At 47.3% G+C, this 18,451-nt stretch overlaps 1 protein-coding gene across 1 annotated transcript in view; it reads left to right on the top strand.

The window, feature by feature from the left end:
• Nucleotides 1-766: 766 nt before the first annotated feature.
• LOC147083062 (uncharacterized) overlaps nucleotides 767-18,451 on the top strand; it is a 91,284-nt gene continuing 73,599 nt past the window's right edge. The window contains exon 1 of the mRNA XM_085980307.1: nucleotides 767-807. Within this exon, the coding sequence (XP_085836433.1) occupies nucleotides 767-807 (41 nt within the window). The remainder of the gene's footprint in view (nucleotides 808-18,451) is intronic.

An 18,451-nucleotide genomic window follows, 5' to 3' on the forward strand; every position in this document is an offset into this window, starting at 1 on the left:
TGTAGCAACGATATGGCGCTTCCCGCGCTTTCCCACCGCTGCTACCGATAACTGGTTTCCGTTTATTCACTGTTGGAGACTCGTTCCCGACGGAGGTCTAAACGCTGACCTGCTTGCCGCGCCGGCCGTCTCTCGAGTGCACCCTCCCAGTCCGTTATTGCTTGCCTCCGATTTCGCTGCCTGTCTCAGCTGTAGAGCCCGCCGCTGGAGCTCCAGCCTGACGCCCAGGAAGGATTAGCGCAGTACCTGTCACCAGCTTGGCCAGCTGGTGAAACCACAGTTTCTCTTACTTCCTTGAGTCTTCTGGACGCTGGAGGAATCGATGTCCTTGAGGTGCTGCCGAATTGCAGGTAAGTCCGTTTCCACTTCGTCACCACTGTAGTGTCCGTGTGTAGATAAAGACACTGAAGACAGGAGTTGGTTCATAGGTATTTACTAAGCAAGTCTGGGGGGGGTTTCTAAAGGATATACACAATACACAGGCTAATATAGCCCAAGTGGCAATTACCGGCATTACGCACACCTGGGGCTCTTAAAGGCACATACACCATAATTGTTCTTAAAGGCACATACACCACAACCAAGGCCCTATATAATTGCGGTAAGACTTTACTCTTATACTCCAATCCTTTTGTAATAAAGACTAACATACCATTTGCTTTCCTAATTGCTTGCTGCACCTGCGTGTTAAGATGAGAAATGATAAAGGCAAGAAGTCACTTGTGGGAGTGGTGTACAGGCCCCCTGACAGTAACCACACGGTAGGATGGAGTATAAAGGAAGAAATAACGAGAGCTTGTCCGAAAGGTATGGCAATAATCATGGGGGATTTTAATCTACATATAGACTGGAAAAATCAGATGGGCAAAGGTAACCTAGATGAGGAGTTCATAGAATGTTTTCGGGATAGTTTCTTAGAACAGCACGTTCTGGAGCCAACCAGAGAGCAGGCTATACTAGACCTGGTATTGTGCAATGAGATAGGATTAATTAATGACCTCATAGTGAAGGCGCTCCTAGGTAGCAGTGATCATAATATGATTGAATTTTACATTCAGTTTGAGGGAGAGACGAGTGGGTCCAAGACTAGTATTTTAAACTTAAATAAGGGCAATTATGAGGGCATGAAAGCAGAGCTAGCTAAAGTGAACAGGCAAATTAGGTTAAGGATAGGTCAATAGAGTTGCAGTGGCAGACATTTAAGGGGATATTTCAGAATACACAGAATAGATACATTCCAACGAGAAAGAAAAATTCCAAGGGGAGGACCCACCATCCGTGGTTAACTAAAAAAGTTAAAGATAGTATCAGACTTAAAGAAAAAGCATATAATTGTGCAAAGATGGCTGGCAGGTCAGAAGATTGGACAGAATATAAAAAACAGCAAAGAATGACTAAAAGATTAATAAGGAGAGAAAAATGAGAGTACCAGAGAAAGCTAGCTAGAAATATAAACACAGTTAATAAGAGTTTCTATAGATATTTAAAAAAGAAAAGAGTTAACAAAGTGAGCATTGGTCCTATAGAAAGTGAGTCTGGGGAATTAATAATGGAAAATAAGGAGATGGCAGTTGAATTGAACAGGTATTTTGCATCGGTCTTCACTATAGAGGATTCAAGTAACATCCCAGAAATAGCTGTAAATCAGGAAATGGAAGGGAGGGAGGAACTCAAGAAAATTACAATCACCAGGGAAGTGGTACTGAGCAAATTGTTGGAGCTGTGGGCTGACAAGTCCCCGGGTCCTGATGGACTTCATCCTAGGGTCTTAAAAGAAGTGGCTAGTGAGATAGTTGATGCGTTGGTTTTAATTTTCCAAAATTCCCTAGATTCGGGGAAGGTTCCATTAGATTGGAAAATAGTGAATGTAACTCCTTTATTCAAAAAGGGAGGGAGACAGAAAGCAGGAAAGTACAGGCCAGTTAGCTTAACATCTGTCAGAGGGAAGATGTTAGAAGCTATTATTAAAAACGTTATAGCAGGGCACTTGGAAAAGTTCAAGGTAATCAGGCAGAGTCAACATGGTTTTGTGAAAGGGAAATCATGTTCAACCAATTTATTGGAGTTCTTTGAGGAAGTAACATGTGCTGTGGATAAAGGGGAACTGGTGGATGTACTGTACTTAGATTTCCAGAAGGCATTTGATAAGGTGCCACATCAAAGGTTATTGCGGAAAATAAAAGCTCATGGTGTAGGGAGTAACATGTTGGCATGGCTAGAAGATTGGCTAGCTAATAGGAAACAGAGAGTAGGCATAAATGGGTCATTTTCTGGTTGGCAAGATGTAACGAGTGGTGTGCCACAGGGATCAGTGCTGGGACCTTAACTTTTTACAATTTATATAAATGACTTGGATGAAGGGACCGAAGGCATGGTTGCTAAATTTGCTGATGACACAAAGATAGGTAGGAAAGTAAATTGTGAAGAGGACATAATGAGGCTACAAAGGGATATAGATAAGTTAAGTGAGTGGGCAAAGATCTGGCAAATGGAGCATAATGTGGGAAAATGTGAAGTTGTCCATTTTGGCAGGAAGGATAAAAAAGAAGCATATTATCTAAATGGTGAGAGATTGCAGAGCTCTGAGATGCAGAGGGATCTGGGTGTCCTAATGCATGAATCGCAAAAGGTTAGTATTCAGGTACAACAAGTAGTCAGGAAAGCTAATAGAATGTTATTGTTTATTGCGAGGGAAACTGAATACAAAGGTAGGGAGGTTATGCTTCAGTTATACAGGGCATTGGTGAGACCACATCTGGAGCACTGTGTACAGTATTGGTCTCATTTAAGGAAGGATGTAAATGCATTGGAAGCAGTTCAGAGAAGGTTTACTAGACTAATACCTGGAATGGGCGGGTTGTCTTATGAGGAAAGGTTGGACAGGCTAGGCTTGTATCCGCTGGAGTTTAGAAGAGTAAGAGGTGACTTGATTGAAACATATAAGATCCTGAGGGGTCTGGACAGGGTGGATGTGGAGAGGATGTTTCCTCTTGTGGGAGAATCTAGAACTAGGGGTCACGGTTTAAAAATAAGGGGTCGCCCATTTAAGACAGAGATGAGGAGAAATTTTTTCTTACAGACGGTCGTGAGTATTTCGAACTCTCTTCCTCAGAGGGCGGTGGAAGCAGAGTCTTTGAATATTTTTAAGGCAGAGGTAGATAGATTCTTGATAAGCAAGGGGGTGAAAGGTTATCGGGGGTAGGTGGGAATGTGGAGTAATCAGATCAGCCATGATCTTATTGAATGGCGGAGCAGGCTCGAGGGGCCGAGTGGCCGACTCCTGCTCCTAATTCGTATGTTCGTATGTAACCTGTGCAGCAGCTGGGGCCTGAAAATCAGCTTCACTGCCCCTGGGCTGGGAAAGGGGGGCATGAGGCAACATTCTCCCTCTTACCCCTTTCTACACTCCTTTTACAGGGTTTTAGAAGTGGAGCATTTACAGACAGGAAGCTCAGACCGAACATCACGTCAAGAACAGACAGAGTCGCTCGATTCATCAGGACCTGATTCAGTCGCTCCTCCAATCTGCTGGCACACCAGCGAGTTCACACTGATGAGAGACCTTTTAAATGTTCTGAGTGTGGGAAGAGCTTCAAAATATACAAGTACCTGAAGCAACAGCAGTGGCTACACACTGGGGAGAGCCCGTTCACCGGCCCCGTGTTCCAGAAGAGATTCACTCAGTCATCCGCTCCGATGATACACCAGCAGGATCACACTAGGGAGAGACCTTTAACCCGCTCCGTGTGTGGGAAGGGATTAATTGCACCCTCCGTGCTGCTGAGACACCAGCTTGTCCACACCAATGAGAGACCGTTGACCTGCTCTGTGTTTTTGAAGCGATTCTCTCATTCTGCCACCCTCCTGAGTCACCAGCTTGTTCACATTAAATGTTCTGACTGTGGGAAGAGATTTAAAACGTCCCAGGATCTGAAGAGACACCAGCTGGAGAGAGCAGGAGAGATTCTGTTCACCTGCTCCGTGTGTGGGAAGAGATTCACTCGGTCATCCCACCTCCTGACACACCAGCGAGTTCACACTGATGAGAGACTATTTAAATGTTCTGCCTGTGGGAAGAGCTTTAAAACCTCTGGGGATCTGAAGCAACATCAGCGAGTTCACTCCGATCAGAGACCATTTACATGTTCTGTCTGTGGGAAGAGCTTTAAAAGCTCCGGGAATCTGAACAGACACCAGCCAGTTCACACTGGGAAGAGGCCATTCACCTGCTCCGTGTGTGGGAAGGGATTCACTCGGTCATCCAACCTGCTGACACACCAACGAGTTCACACTGATGAGAGACCATTTCGATGTTCTGACTGTGGGAAGAGCTTTAAAACCTCTGGGAATCTGAAGGAACACCAGCGAGTTCACACTGGTGAGCGGGCGTTCACCTGCTCCGTGTGTGGGAAGAGATTCACTCAGTCATCCAACCTGCTGACACACCAGCAATATCACACTGATGAGAGACCATTTAGATGTTCTGACTGTGGGAAGAGCTTTAAAACCTCTGGGGATCTGAAGCAACATCAGCGAGTTCACACCGGGGAGAGGCCGTTCACCTGCTCCGTGTGTGGGAAGGGATTCACTCGGTCATCCCACCTGCTGACACACCAGCTTGTTCACACTGATGAGAGACCATTTAAATGTCCTGACTGTGCTAAGAGCTTTAAAAGCTCCGGGGAGCTGAAGAGACACCAGCGAGTTCACACTGTTCTGTAGCACAGGGCCCTGAAGACAGCTGGGGTGACATGAACATGGAATGGATGAATGTTTTATAAATTCTTGGACTGCTGTTTAATGTTTCAATCTGTTGTGCTGATGATTCCCTTCGATTGATTGTTGATGGTGTTACATAGAATGCACAGCACAGAAACAGGCCATTCGACCCAACTGGTCCATGCCGGTGTTTATGCCCCACACCCACTCTACTTCAATTAACCCGATCAACATCTCCTCCCATTCCTTTCTCCCTTGTGTGGCTTCCCCATAAATCCATCTGTGCTGTTCACCTCAACTACTCCCTGTGGTAGCGAGTTCCCCATTCTCACCATTATCTGGGTAAAGACACTTCTCCTGAATTCATTACTGGATTTATTAGTGACTATTTTAAGTTTGTGGCCTCATAAATATGATGAGACTCTGTTAAGCTGACCAGTATGTTGTTGTACTTTGTCTTTTTCTGATGAATTAAACATTACTGAGCCCTTGTACGCGTGTTATGGGATGAAGTTTTTTTTAAATTCGTTCATGGGATGTGGGCGTCGCTGGGAAGGCCAGCATTTATTGCCCATGCCTAATTGCCCTTTAGAAGGTGGTGGTGAGCCACCTTCTTGAACCGCTGCAGTCCGTGTGGTGAAGGTACTCCCACAGTGCTGTCAGGGAGGGAGTTGCAGGACTTTGACCAGCGACGATGAAGGAATGGCAATATACTTCCAAGTTAGAATGGTGTTTGACTTGGAGTTGGTGGTCATAGAGTCAAAGAGTTATACAGCACAGAAAGAGGCCCTTCGGCCCATCGTGTCTACACCGGCCATCAAGCCCTGTCTATTCTAATCCCATTTTCCAGCACTTTGTCCGTAGCCTTGTATGCTATGGCGGTTCAAGTGCTCATCTAAATGCTTCTTGAATGTTGTGACGGTTCCTGCCTCTACCACCCTTTCAGGCAGTGAGTTCCAGTTTCCAACCACCCTCTGGGGGGAAAAAAGTTTTTCCTCAAATCCCCTCTAAACCTCCTGCCCCTTACCTTGAAACGAATGGTTATTGACCCCTCTACTAAGGGGAAAGTTCCTTTCTATCTACCCTATCTATGCCCCTCAAAATTTTGTACACCTCAATCAGGTCCCCCCTCAGCCTTCTCTGCTCTAAGTAAAACAACCCCAGCCTGTCCAATCTCTCTTCATAGCTGAAGCGCTCCAGCCCAGGTAACATCCTGGTGAATCTCCTCTGCACCCTCTCCAATGCAATCACATACTTCCTATAGTGTGGTGAGCAGAACTGCACAGTATTCCAGCTGTGGCCTAACTAGCGTTTTGTACACCTCCATCATTACCTCCCTGCTCTTATATTCTATGCCTCGGCTAATGAAGGCAAGTATCCCATCAGCCTTTTTAACCACCTTTTCTGCCTGTCCTGCTGCCTTCAGGGATATATGTATTCTATCAGGTGTTCCCATGCGCTTGCTGTCCTTGTTCTTCCAGGTAGAAGAGGTTGTCGGTTTGGGAGGTGCTGCCGAAGAAGCCTTGGCGAGTTGCTGCTGTACATCTTGTAGATGGTACACACTGCAGCCACGGTACGCCGGTGGTGGAGGGAGTGAATGTTTAAGGTGGTGGATGGGATGCCAATCAAGCGGGCTGCTTTGTCTTGGGTGGTGTTGAGCTTCTTGAGTGTTGTTGGAGCTGCACTCATCCAGACAAGTGGAGAGTATTCCATCACACTCCTGACTTGTGCCTTGCAGAGGGTGGAAAGGCTTTGGGGAGTCAGGAGGTGAGACACTCGCCACAGAATACCTAGCCTGTGACCTGCTCTTGTAACCACAGTATTTATGTGGCTGGTCCAGTTAAGTTTCTGGTCAATGGTGACCCCAGGATGTTGATGGTGGGGGATTCGGTGATGGGAATGCCGTTGAATGTCAAGGGGCGGTGATTAGACGCTCGCTTGTCGGAGATAGTCATTGCCTGGCACTTGTGTAGTGCGAATGTTACCTGCCACTTATCAGCCCAAGCCTGAATGTTGTCCAGGTCTTGTTACATGCGGGCATGGACGGTTTCATTATCTGAGGAGTTGCAAATGGAACTGAATACTGTGCAGTCACCAGCAAACATTCCTACTTCTGACCTTATGTTGGAGGGAAGGTCATTGATGAAGCAGTTGAAGAGGGTTGGGCCGAGGACACTGCCCTGAGGAACTCCTGCAGCGATGTCCTGGGGCTGTGATGATTGACCTTCAACCACCACAACCATCTTCCTTTGTGCTCGGTCTGACTCCAGCCAGTGGAGAGTTTCCCCCCCGATTCATTAGCATTGAGGTAATAGTGAGAGTAACAGAAATATAGAAACATAGAAGATAGGAGCAGGAGTCGGCCATTTGGCCCCTCGAGCCTGCTCCGCCATTTAATGAGATCATGGTTGATCTGATCTTGGGCTCAGCTCCATTTCCCTGCCTGCTCCCCATAACACATCACTCCCTTATCGTTCAAAAATCTGTCGATCTCCACCTTAAATGTATTTAATGACCCAGCCTCCACAGCTCTCTGGGGCAGAGAATCCCACAGATTTACGACCCTCGGAGAGAAGAAATTCCTCCTCATCTCAGTTCTAAAAGGGCGACCCTTTATTCTGAAACTGTGCCCCCGAGTTCTAGATTTCCCCACGAGAGGAAACATCCTCTCTGCATCTACCTTGTCGAGCCCCCTCAGTATCGTATATGTTTCAATAAAATCACCTCTCATTCTTCTAAACTCCAATGAGTATCGGCCCAACCTGCTCAACCTTTCTTCATAGGACAACCCCCTCATCCCAGGAATCAACCTCGTGAACCTTCTCTGAACTGCCTCCAATGCAAGTATATCCCTCCATAAATAACGAGAACAAAACTGTACGCAGTACTCCAGGTGTGGTCTCACCAACACCCTGTACAGATGTAGAAGGATTTCCCTGCTTTTATACTCCAGTCCCCTTGCAATAAAGGCCAACATTTCATTTGCCTTCCTGATTACTTTCTCAAGATTTTCAACAGGCCCAAAACTGCCTTTTATTGTCTGTTCAAAACGTGTCGTGCGAGTCCAATGGGATGGCGTCCATGGCGGTCGCAGGGTAAGCGCTCTCCCTGAGTCGGTCGGCCCTCTCCCGCTACAGATGCTGTGCATCGGCGCTGATGAGTTCGGCGAGTCGGCGGGGAGGCAGCAGAAGCAGTGATAGAGGCCACGATGACCCGCTGTAGCATGGCGGCCGGCAGCTCCTCGGCGGGAGGCTCGGAGGTCGAACCGGTAGGAGGGGAGGCGGCCAGCGGACCGAGGGCGGGAAAAGCAGGCCCTGGAAGGTCGGACACCGCGGGAGGCTCGGAGGTCAGACCGGGTGGAAGGAGAGCCAGGGAGAAGCAGGCCCCGGGACGTCGGTACCATGGCGGCTGAAGATTGTCGGGCAGGAGTGCGGGAAAGGTGGAGCGAGGCGAGAGCGGGCCCTATTGTGATGGCGCCGATGAAGATGGCTGCCGTCCTTGCGGGCTCCGTGCGTACCAGGAGCTAAGTGTCCTTTGCTGATTGGTGCGCTCGGCTCGTTAAGAAAAAAGCATTTCACTGACTGGATTTCACTTGTATTTGGTTATGTGACAAATAAAATTGAAATTGAAATTGAAATACCTGCATGCTAACGTTTTGTGTTTCATGAACAAGGACCCCCAGGTCACTCTGTACTGCAGCATTTTGTAATCTCTCTCCATTTAAATAATCATTTGCTTTTTTACTTTTCTTACAGTTTGCCAACCAGAAAATACATAGAAACATAGAAGATAGGAGCAGGAGTCGGCCATTTGGCCCCTCGAGCCTGCTCCGCCATTTAATGAGATCATGGCTGATCATCCAAATTCAGTACCCGGTCCCTGCCTTCTCCCCATATCCCTTGATCCCTTTAGCCTTAAGAAATATATCCAACTCCTTCTTGAATATATTTAATGAATTGGCCTCCACTGCCTTGTGTGGTAGAGAATTCCACAGGTTCACCACTCTCTGGGTGAAGAAATTCCTCCTCATTTCAGTCCTAAATGGCTTACCCCTTATCCTTAGGCTGTGACCCCTGGTTCTGGACTCCCCGGCCATCGGGAACATCCTTCCTGCATTTGACCCATTTATCCTGACTCTCTGTTTTCTGTTAGTTAGCCAATCCTCTATCCATGCTAATATATTACCCTCAACCCCGTGAGCTCTTATCGTGTGCAGTAACCTTTTATGTGGCACCTTATCGAATGCCCTCTGGAAATCCAAATGCACATCCGCTGGTTCCCCTTTATCCAGCCTGCTCGTTACATCCTCAAAGAACTCCAGCAAATTTGTCAACATGATTTCCGTTTCATAAAACCATGCTGACTCTGCTTGACTGTATTATGATCATACGGAGGCAGAGGGTGTGGCTGAGGTACTGAATGAGTACTTTGCATCTGTCTTCACAAAAGAAGAGGATGAAGTTAATGTCGCAGTAGAGGAGGGGGGAGTAGAGAAATTGGATAAAAATGGATAGAAAGGAGGTGCTAAATAGGTTGTCATCACTCAAAGTTAACACGTCACCCGGTCCAGATGCGATGCATCCTAGATTGCTGAGGGAAGCTAGGGTGGAGATAGCAGAAGCTCCGACCACAATCTTTCAATCTCCCTCAGATATATGGGAGTGGTGCCAGAAGACTGGAGGATTGCAAATGTTACACCCTTGTTTAAAAAAGGGGAGGGGGATAAACCTGGTAACTACAGGCCGATCAGTCTAATGTCAGTGGTGGGTGAACGACTAGAGACCATTGTCAAGGACAAAATTAATTCTCACTTGGAGAAGCATGGGTTAATAAGGGGCAGCCAGTGGATTTGCTAAAGGTAAATCATGTCTGACTAAACTGTTTGAGTTCTTTGATGAAGTAACAGAGGGTTACATAAGAACATAAGAAATAGGAGCAGGAGTAGGCCAATCGGCCCCTCGAGCCTGCTCCACCATTCAATAAGATCACGGCTGATCTGATCCTAACCTCAAATCTTCTATCACTCTGCATCCACCCGAACCCATGTGATCTCCCGGGAGAGGCGAAAAACCAGATAAAGACCCAATGGCCAATTTGGGAGAAAAAAATCTGGGAAATTCCTCTCCAACCCATCTAGGCGATCGAAATTCTTCCAGGAGATCACTCTGTCCCTATATTTTCTACAGCACTTACCTTCTGTAAAGGCGATCTCCACCCCAGCCAGGAACAGGAATAAAACCATCTCCTGAAATCTAACACAGAATTAGAACACAGTAGGAGCAGAACCAGGCTACACGGCCCCTGGGCCCACTCCACTACCCACAGGACCATGACCATTCTGAACCTAGACTCATGTCCAATTTCCTGCCCGCTCCCCGTAACCCTTAATTCCCTTTACTTCTAGGAAACTAACTATTTCTGTTTTAAATTTATTTAATGATGTAGCTTCCACAGGTTTCTGGGGCAGAAAATTCCACAAACCTACCACCCTCTGAGTGAAGAAGTCTCTCCTCATCTCAGTTTTGAAAGAATAGCCCCTTATTTTAAGATTATGCCCCCTAGTTCTAGTTTCACCCTTCATTGGGAACATCCTCACAGCAACCACCCGATCAAGCCCCTTCACAATCTTATATGTTTCAATAAGATCGCCTCTCATTCTTCTGAACTCCAATGAGTAGAGTCCCAATCTACTCAACCTCTCCTCATATGACCATCCCCTCATCCCCGGGATTAACCGAGTGAACCTTCTTTGTACTGACTCGAGAGCAAGTATGTCTTTTCTTAAGTATGGACACCAAAACTGTATGCAGTATTCCAGGTGCGGTCTCACCAATACCTTGTACAACTGCAGCAATACCTGCTTGTTTTTATATTCCATCCCCCTAGCAATAAAAGCCAACATTCCATTGGCCTTCTTGATCACTTGCTGCACCTGCATACTAACTTTTTGAGTTTCGTGCACCAGGACCCCCAGATCCCTTTGTACTACAGTACTTTCCAGTTTCTTGCCATTAAGATAATAACTTGCTCTATGATTTTTCCTGCCAAAGTGCATAACCTCACACTTTCCAGTATTGTATTCCATCTGCCAAATCTCTGCCCACTTACTTAGCCTGTCTATGTCCCTTTGCAGGTTTTTTATGTCCTCCTCACTCACTACTTTCCGTCCCATCTTTGTATCATCTGCAAACTTTGATATGTTACACTCGGTCCCCTCCTCCAAATCGTTAATATAGATTGTAAAGAGTTGGGGACCCAGCACTGACCCCTGCAGAACACCACTAGTTACTGGTTGCCAATCTGAGAATGAACCATTTATCCCAACTCTCTGCTTTCTGTTAGAGAGCCAATCCTCCACCCACGCCAGAATATTACCCCCAATCCCGTGATTTTTTATCTTGAGCAATAATCTTTTGTGTGGCACCTTGTCAAATGCCTTTTGGAAGTCTAAATACACTACGTCCACTGGTTCCCCTTTATCCACCCTGTATGTTACTTCCTCAAAAAACTCAAGCAAATTTGTCAAACATGACTTCCCCTTCATGAAACCATGCTGAGTTTGTCCTATTAAATTATGTTTATCCAAATGTCCCATTACTGTCTCTTTAATAATGGACTCTAACATTTTACCAACCACAGATGTTAGGCTAACAGGTCTATAGTTTCCAGCCTACTGCCTACTACCCTTTTTAAATAAGGGTGTTACATTAGCAGTTTTCCAATCTGCCGGGACCTTTGCTGAGTCCAGTGAGTTTTGGAAAATTATTACCAATGCATCCACAATCCCTACCGCCACTTCCCTCAAGACCCGAGGATGCAAGCCATCGGGTCCAGGGGATTTATCCACCTTGAGTCCCATTATTTTACCAAGTGATGAAGGTAGTGCAGTAGATGTTATACATATGGACTTTCAAAAGACATTTGATAAAGTACCACATAAAAGACTTATATGGAGAATAGAAGCACGTGGTATTAAAGGGCTGATGGTAATTTGGGTATATAATTGGACGAGGGATAGGAGACAGTGAGCAGTGCTGAGGGATGTTTTTCTGACTGGAGGGAAGTATGCAGTGGGTTCCCCCAGGGGTCGGGATTAGGACCATTGCTTTTCTTGTTATATATAACTGACCTGGACTTGGGTATAGGTGTAGAAGTTTGAAATTTACAGATGATACAAAACTTGGCAACGTAGTAAATAGTGAGCATAGTAGTAGCAGACTTCAGAAGGACAGAGACAGACTGTGAAATGAGCAGACACAAGGCAGATGAAATTAAATGAGGATAAGTGTGAAGTGATGCACTTTGGGAGAAACAACAGGGAGAGGCCGTATAATCTAAATGGGACTATTTTGAGGGGGTGCAAGAGCAGAGGGACCTGGGGGTCCATATTCGCAAATCTTAGAAAGTGCCGCGGCAAGTTGGTGAGGTGGTTCAGAAAGTGTGTGGGATACTTGGCTTTGTAAATAGGGCCATTGAATACAAAAACAAGGAAGTTACACTAAACCTTTACAAATCACTAGTGAGAAACATAGGACAGGAGGAGGCCATTCAGCCCCTCGAGCCTGTTCCGCCATTCAATGAGATCATGGCTGATCTGCGATCTAACTCCATACACCCGCCTTTGGCCCATACCCCTTAATACCTTTGGGTAACAAAAACCTATCAATCTCAGATTTAAAATTAACAATTGATCTAACATCAATTGCCATTTGCGGAAGAGAGTTCCAAACTTCTACCACCCTTTGTGTGTAGAAGTGTTTCCTAATTTCACTCCTGAAAGGTCTGGCTCTATTTTTAGACTATGCCCCCAGTCCGAGAATCCCCAACCAGCAGAAATAGTTTCTCTCTATCTACCCTATCTGTTCCCCTTAATATCCTGAAAACTTCAATCAGATCACAACTTAACCTTCTAAATTCTAGGGACTACAACTCTAATTTGTATAACCTCTCCTCGTAACTTAACCCTTGGAGTCCGGGTATCATTCTGGTAAACCTACGCTGCACTCCCTCCAAGGCCAATATATCCTTCCTAGGCTGTGATGCCCAGAACTGCTCACAGTGCTCCAGGTGTGGTCTAACCAGGGTTTTGTACAGCTGCAGGGTTTTGGCCTCAGCTGGAGTCTTGTGTACAGTTATGGGCACCACACTTTAGGAAGGATGTCAAGGCCTTGGAGAGGGTACAGAGGAGGTTGACCAGGATGGTACCAGGGATGAGGGACTTCAGTTATGTGGAGAGATTGGAGAAGCTGGGATTGTTCCCCTTAGAGCAGAGAAGGTTAAGAGGAGACCTAATAGAGGTGTTCAAAATAATGAGGGGTTTTGATCGAGCAAGTAGGGAGAAACTGTTCACTCTGGCAAGTGGGTCGATAACCAAAGGTCACAGCTTTAAAATAGTTGCTAAAAGAACTAGAGGGGAATGAGGAGAATTGTTTTCACACAGAGGGTTGTTAAGATCTGGAACGCACCATCTGAAAGGATGCTGGAATCAGGTTCCACAGGAACTTTCAAACGGTAATTGTACACGTACTTGAAGAGGACTAGTTTGCAGAGTTCTGGGGATAAAGCTGGGGTTTGGGACTAAATTGGACAGCTCTTTCAAAGAGCCGGCACAGACAGGATGGGCCGAATCACCTCCTTCTGTGCTGTTAGATTCGATGATCAGTGTGAACACGCTGGTGTCTCTTAAGGCTCGTAGAGCTTTTAAAGCTCTTCCCACAGTCAGAACATTTAAAGGGTCTCTCGTCAGTGTGAACTCGCTGGTGTTCCTTCAGATCCCCGGAGCTTTTAAAGCTCTTCCCACAGTCAGAACACTGAAACGGTCTCTCGTCAGTGTGAACTCGCTGGTGTTCCTTCAGATCCCCGGAGCTTTTAAAGCCCTTCCCACAGTCAGAACATTTAAAGGGTCTCTCGTCAGTGTGAACACGCTGGTGTTCCTTCAGCTCCCGGGAGCATTTAAAGCTCTTCCCACAGTCAGAACATTTAAAGGGTCTCTCGTCAGTGTGAGCAAGCTGGTGTGACAGGAGGGTGGATGACAGAGTGAATCCCTTCCCACACACGGAGCAGGTGAATGGCCTCTCTCCAGTGTGGAGGAGCCGGTGTCGCTTGAGCTCCCCGGAGCTTTTAAAACTCTTCCCACAGTCAGAACATTTAAAGGGTCTCTCGTCAGTGTGAACAAGCTGGTGTTTCTGCATGGTGGATGAATGAGTGAATCCCTTCCCACACATGGAGCAGGTGAACGGTCACTCCCCAGTGTGAACTCGCTGGTGTGACAGGAGGTTGAATGACTGAGTGAATCCCTTCCCACATTCGGAGCAGGTGAATGGTCTCTCGTCAGTGTGAACAAGCTGGTGTCCCTTCAGACTCCCGGAGCTTTTATAACTCTTCCCACATTCAGAACATTTAAACGGCCTCTCATCAGTGTGAACAAGCTGGTGTAGCTTGAGCTCCCGGGGGATTTTAAAGCTCTTCCAACAGTTAGGACACTGAAATGGTCTCTCATCAGTGTGGACAAGTTGGTGTTGCTTCAGTTCCCTGGCGCTTTTAAAGCTCTTGCCACAGTCAGAGCATTGAAATGGTCTCTCATCAGTGTGAACAAGCTGGTGTCGCTTCAGATCCCTAGTGCTTTTAAAGCTCTTCCCACAGTCAGAACACTGAAATGGTCTCTCATCAGTGTGAACAAGCTGGTGTTCCTTCAGTTCCCTGGGGCTTTTAAAGCTCTTCCCACAGTCAGAACATTGAAATGGTCTCTCATCAGTGTGAACAAGCTGGTGTCGCTTCAGATCCCCAGTGCTTTTAAAGCTCTTCCCACAGTCAGAACACTGAAATGGTCTCTCATCAGTGTGAACTCGCTGGTGTGTTTGCAGGTGGGATGAACAAACAAATCCCTTTCCAAACACGGAGCAGGTGAATGGACTGTCCCTGGTGTGACTGCACCATTGAACTTCCAACATAGACGGGGAACTGAATCCCTTCCCACCGTCCCCACCTTTACCCGGTTTCTCCCTGGTGTGACGGTGTATGTGTCTCGCCAGGTCAGGCGATCGGCTGAATCCTCGTCCACACACCGAACACGTGTGCGGTTTGTCATCGCTGCGATCGCTGCTTTCTCCTTCCATGTGCAAAGGCCGATGATATTCAGGTCCTGATGAATCGAGCGACTCTGTCAGATCTTGACGTGATGTTTGGTCTGAGCTTCCCGCCTGTAACTGCTCCACTTCTATAACCCTGTAAATTGAGATCAGAAAAGGATCAGAGGCAAACTGTTGTTTAATTTTCCCCTTTCTGACCCTAGGGGCAGTGAAGCTGATTTTCAGGCCCCAGCTGCTGCACAGGTTGTTTGAAAGGATCAGCAGTAATGGCGGCTGCAATACCCACAAGCCCCAATGCTCCAGAAAGCGCTCTGTTGACTCTAGTCCTGCACATGTGCTCATGGCCCCCACGCTCTCCCTCCTGCTCCACAATCGCCCGTCCTGACGGTCCACAACGCGCATGCTCAGTGATGTAAGAAAAAGGAGACTTACCATCAAGTAACTTTAAAGTAAGCTTTAAGTAACTTATAAACACACTATATACAAGAGAGGTCTTTACCATGCCTCTGGTAGAAGCCTCTTACAATACTGAACAGACCAGTATTTATACCAGTCCAACAGGAAGTGACATATGACAGGAAGTGAGGTATGTACACAGTTCATAGTTCATAGTTCACAGTTCACAGTTCACAGGAAGTGATGACATAACTTCCCGGAAGTTATTATTTTTATCACACTCAGCGCACAAAACCCCGCGGTTGGAACATCGGGCGCGCATGCGGAGCCGCAACATCTGGTACGCGTGAGCGGCTCAGGTGGGGGCGAGTCGGTGTTTCGCCTCAGCCGCCAAGGAGGTGCGCATGTGCAGGACGACCCAACATTCCTCCTGTCAGCAATCACTCCCTCGTTTCTTTAATAAAAACAGAAAATGCTGGAAATACTCAGCAGGTCAGGCAGCATCTGCGGAGAGAGCAACAGAGTTAGCGTTTCAGGTCAATGACCTTTCGTCAGAACTACTTGTTCTTTAGTGTGAGCCAGTGACTCAGTGGGTAGCACTCTCGCCTCTGAGGCACAAAGTTGTGGGTTCAAGTCCCACTCCAGAAACTTGAACATTGAATGGCGGAGCAGGCTCGAGGGGCCAAATGGCCTACTCCTGCTCCTATCTTCTATGTTTCTATGTAAGTTTAGGGACCCTCCATGTTGACTTTGTCCGATCCTGTCACTTTTTTCCAAGTGCTCTGCAATTACATCCTTTAAAATGGACTCTAGCATTTTCCCCACTACCGATGCCAGGCTTACCGGTCTATAATTCCCCATTTTCTCTCTACCACCCTTTTTGAATAGTGGGGTAACATTAGCTACCCGCCAATCCACGGGTACTGTTCCAGAGTCTATCGAATTTTGGAAGATGACCAGCAATGCATCTACTATTTCTAGGGCCACTTCCTTAAGTACCCTAGGATGTAGATTATCAGGCCCTGGGGATTTATCGGCCTTCAATCCCATCAATTTCCCTAACACCATTTCCCTACAAATACTGATTTCATTCAGTTCCTCCCTTTCATTAGACCCTATGTTCCCCCGACATCTCTGGGATGTTATTTGTGTCCTCCTTTGTGAAGACAGAACTAAAGTATGTATTTAGGACCAGGACCAGTGCAAGATAGATTAAGGCGATACTTAGTACAACTAAATCAGGAGGTACAAGCGCTAAATAAAGTAGTAAGGAACCAACAACAGATTAAAGATCTAGAAAGGCAGAATGCTGGACTTTAACCAGATGAGTTGTCCAGAATAGGTCAACAAGTAATGACGCAAGTTATCGGAAGAAAGGGAATGGGGCCCGTTGGATGGGGCCATGTACTGTATTAATGACAAGTGATACGTGTGATTGTCTACAGGAACCGATGGGTATGCGATGGAAGCACTGGACCCAGGTGAAACCATTTAACACTAAAGACCCCCATTCTACCCTCTCCTCTAGGGGAAAGAGCTCGGAAGACGACCAGACCTCTGTTTAAATTACAGATAAACATGGATCCAGTAGACCCTTTATATCAGAGGGACCGTCTCACGGAGAAGAAGCTCTCCCGGTTTACCCTTACACCTGAGAACTCATTCTTAATGTGGAAACAAGTCACCCTCGGTTCCGAGGGACTGCCTAAGCAGAAAGAAGATATAATTGGAGTAAGACTTCTTTACTCCTGTACTCAAATCCTCTTGTAATGAAGGCCAGCATACCATTTGCCTTTTTAACTGCCTTTCACGACCACCGGACGTCCCAAAGCGCTTTACAGCCAATGAAGTACTTTTGAAATGTATTCACTGTTGTAATGTGGGAAACGCGGCAGCCAATTTGCGCACAGCAAGCTCCCACAAACAGCAATGTGATAATGACCCGATAATGTTTTTTCATCATGTTGATTGAGGGATAAATATTGGGCTCAAAACACCGGGGATAACTTCTTCGAAATAGCACCACGGGATCTTTTACATCCACCTGAGGGGGCAGACGGGGGCCTCGGTTTAACGTCTCATCCATAGGACGGCACCTCCGACACTGCAGCGCTCCTTCATTACTGCCCCTCCGACAATGCGGCTCTCCCGCAGTACTGCCCCTCCGACAGTGCGGCACTCCCTCAGTACTGCCCCTCCAACAGTGCGGCGCTCCCTCAGCATTGCCCCTCCGACAGTGCGGCGCTCCCTCAGTACTGCCCCTCCGACAGTGCGGCGCTCCCTCAGTACTGCCCCTCCGACAGTGCGGCACTCCCTCAGTACTGCCCCTCCGACAGTGCGGCGCTCCCTCAGTACTGACCCTCCGACAGTGCGGCACTCCCTCAGCACCGCACTGGAGTGCCAGCCTCGCTTTATATGCTCAAGTCCCTGGAGCGGGATTTGAACCCACAACCTTCTGACTCTGCTATCCACTGAGCCACAGCTGACTCCAGTCTTTTACACAGTTTCATCATAACTTCCTTGCTTTTGCACTCTACGCCTCTCCTAAAGCAGGGGAGTTATGATGAATTGTTAAACAGTTTTTTTTTGCAGAGTGAGCCAGGCTGTGTGTAGGAAACAATTGTGCATTTGAAAGAAGCTTGTATTGTGAAGCTTGTGCCCCTTTGCCAGGCCCGCTGCCTGCGGCCCCTCTCCCAGATTCCAGCCCCAGCTCTGTGCTGACTGAGCTGCTCTCACCTGGGGACAGCGCGTCACAATCGGCCCCAGCGCACCTGAGCTGGAGAGGAGGCCCCGCCCCCTTGCCGCGCTGCCATTGGTTGGAGGACCAGGCCGCCCAGTTCAGTCCTCCCACCTCCGCCCTCGTCCTATTGGTCAGAGCTCCCGTCAGTCAGAATCACATTGTTCCGGCTCACTCCGCCACCCCGCGCGGATCAATCCGCTCCGTTCGGCGTCCGCGGAGGTCCCGCCCGACTCTCAGGTTTGGTTTTTCTCGTATTTTACTTTATAATCTCGCTCTCCGCTCCCCCCTCACCTCGATTTAAATCGATTCCCCAACAGATGACTTTACCCCGGCCGCTGATTCTGTCTGCTCCCCGGAGGCCCCGCGCAGGCGCACTGGCAGCCTCGCACCGTTGAGAAGCTTTTCAAAAATGTTTTTTTCCGAAAGAAATTGAAAACACTCATTAATTCCCCAACCTCCTCCCCTCTAAAGTGCGATTATTATTATTATTGTTTTTCCTCATTTGTGT

Source organism: Somniosus microcephalus, unplaced genomic scaffold (genome assembly GCF_052327205.1).
Source record: "Somniosus microcephalus isolate GS21.2 unplaced genomic scaffold, FLI_Smic_1.0 scaffold108, whole genome shotgun sequence".
Lineage (NCBI taxonomy): Eukaryota > Metazoa > Chordata > Chondrichthyes > Squaliformes > Somniosidae > Somniosus > Somniosus microcephalus.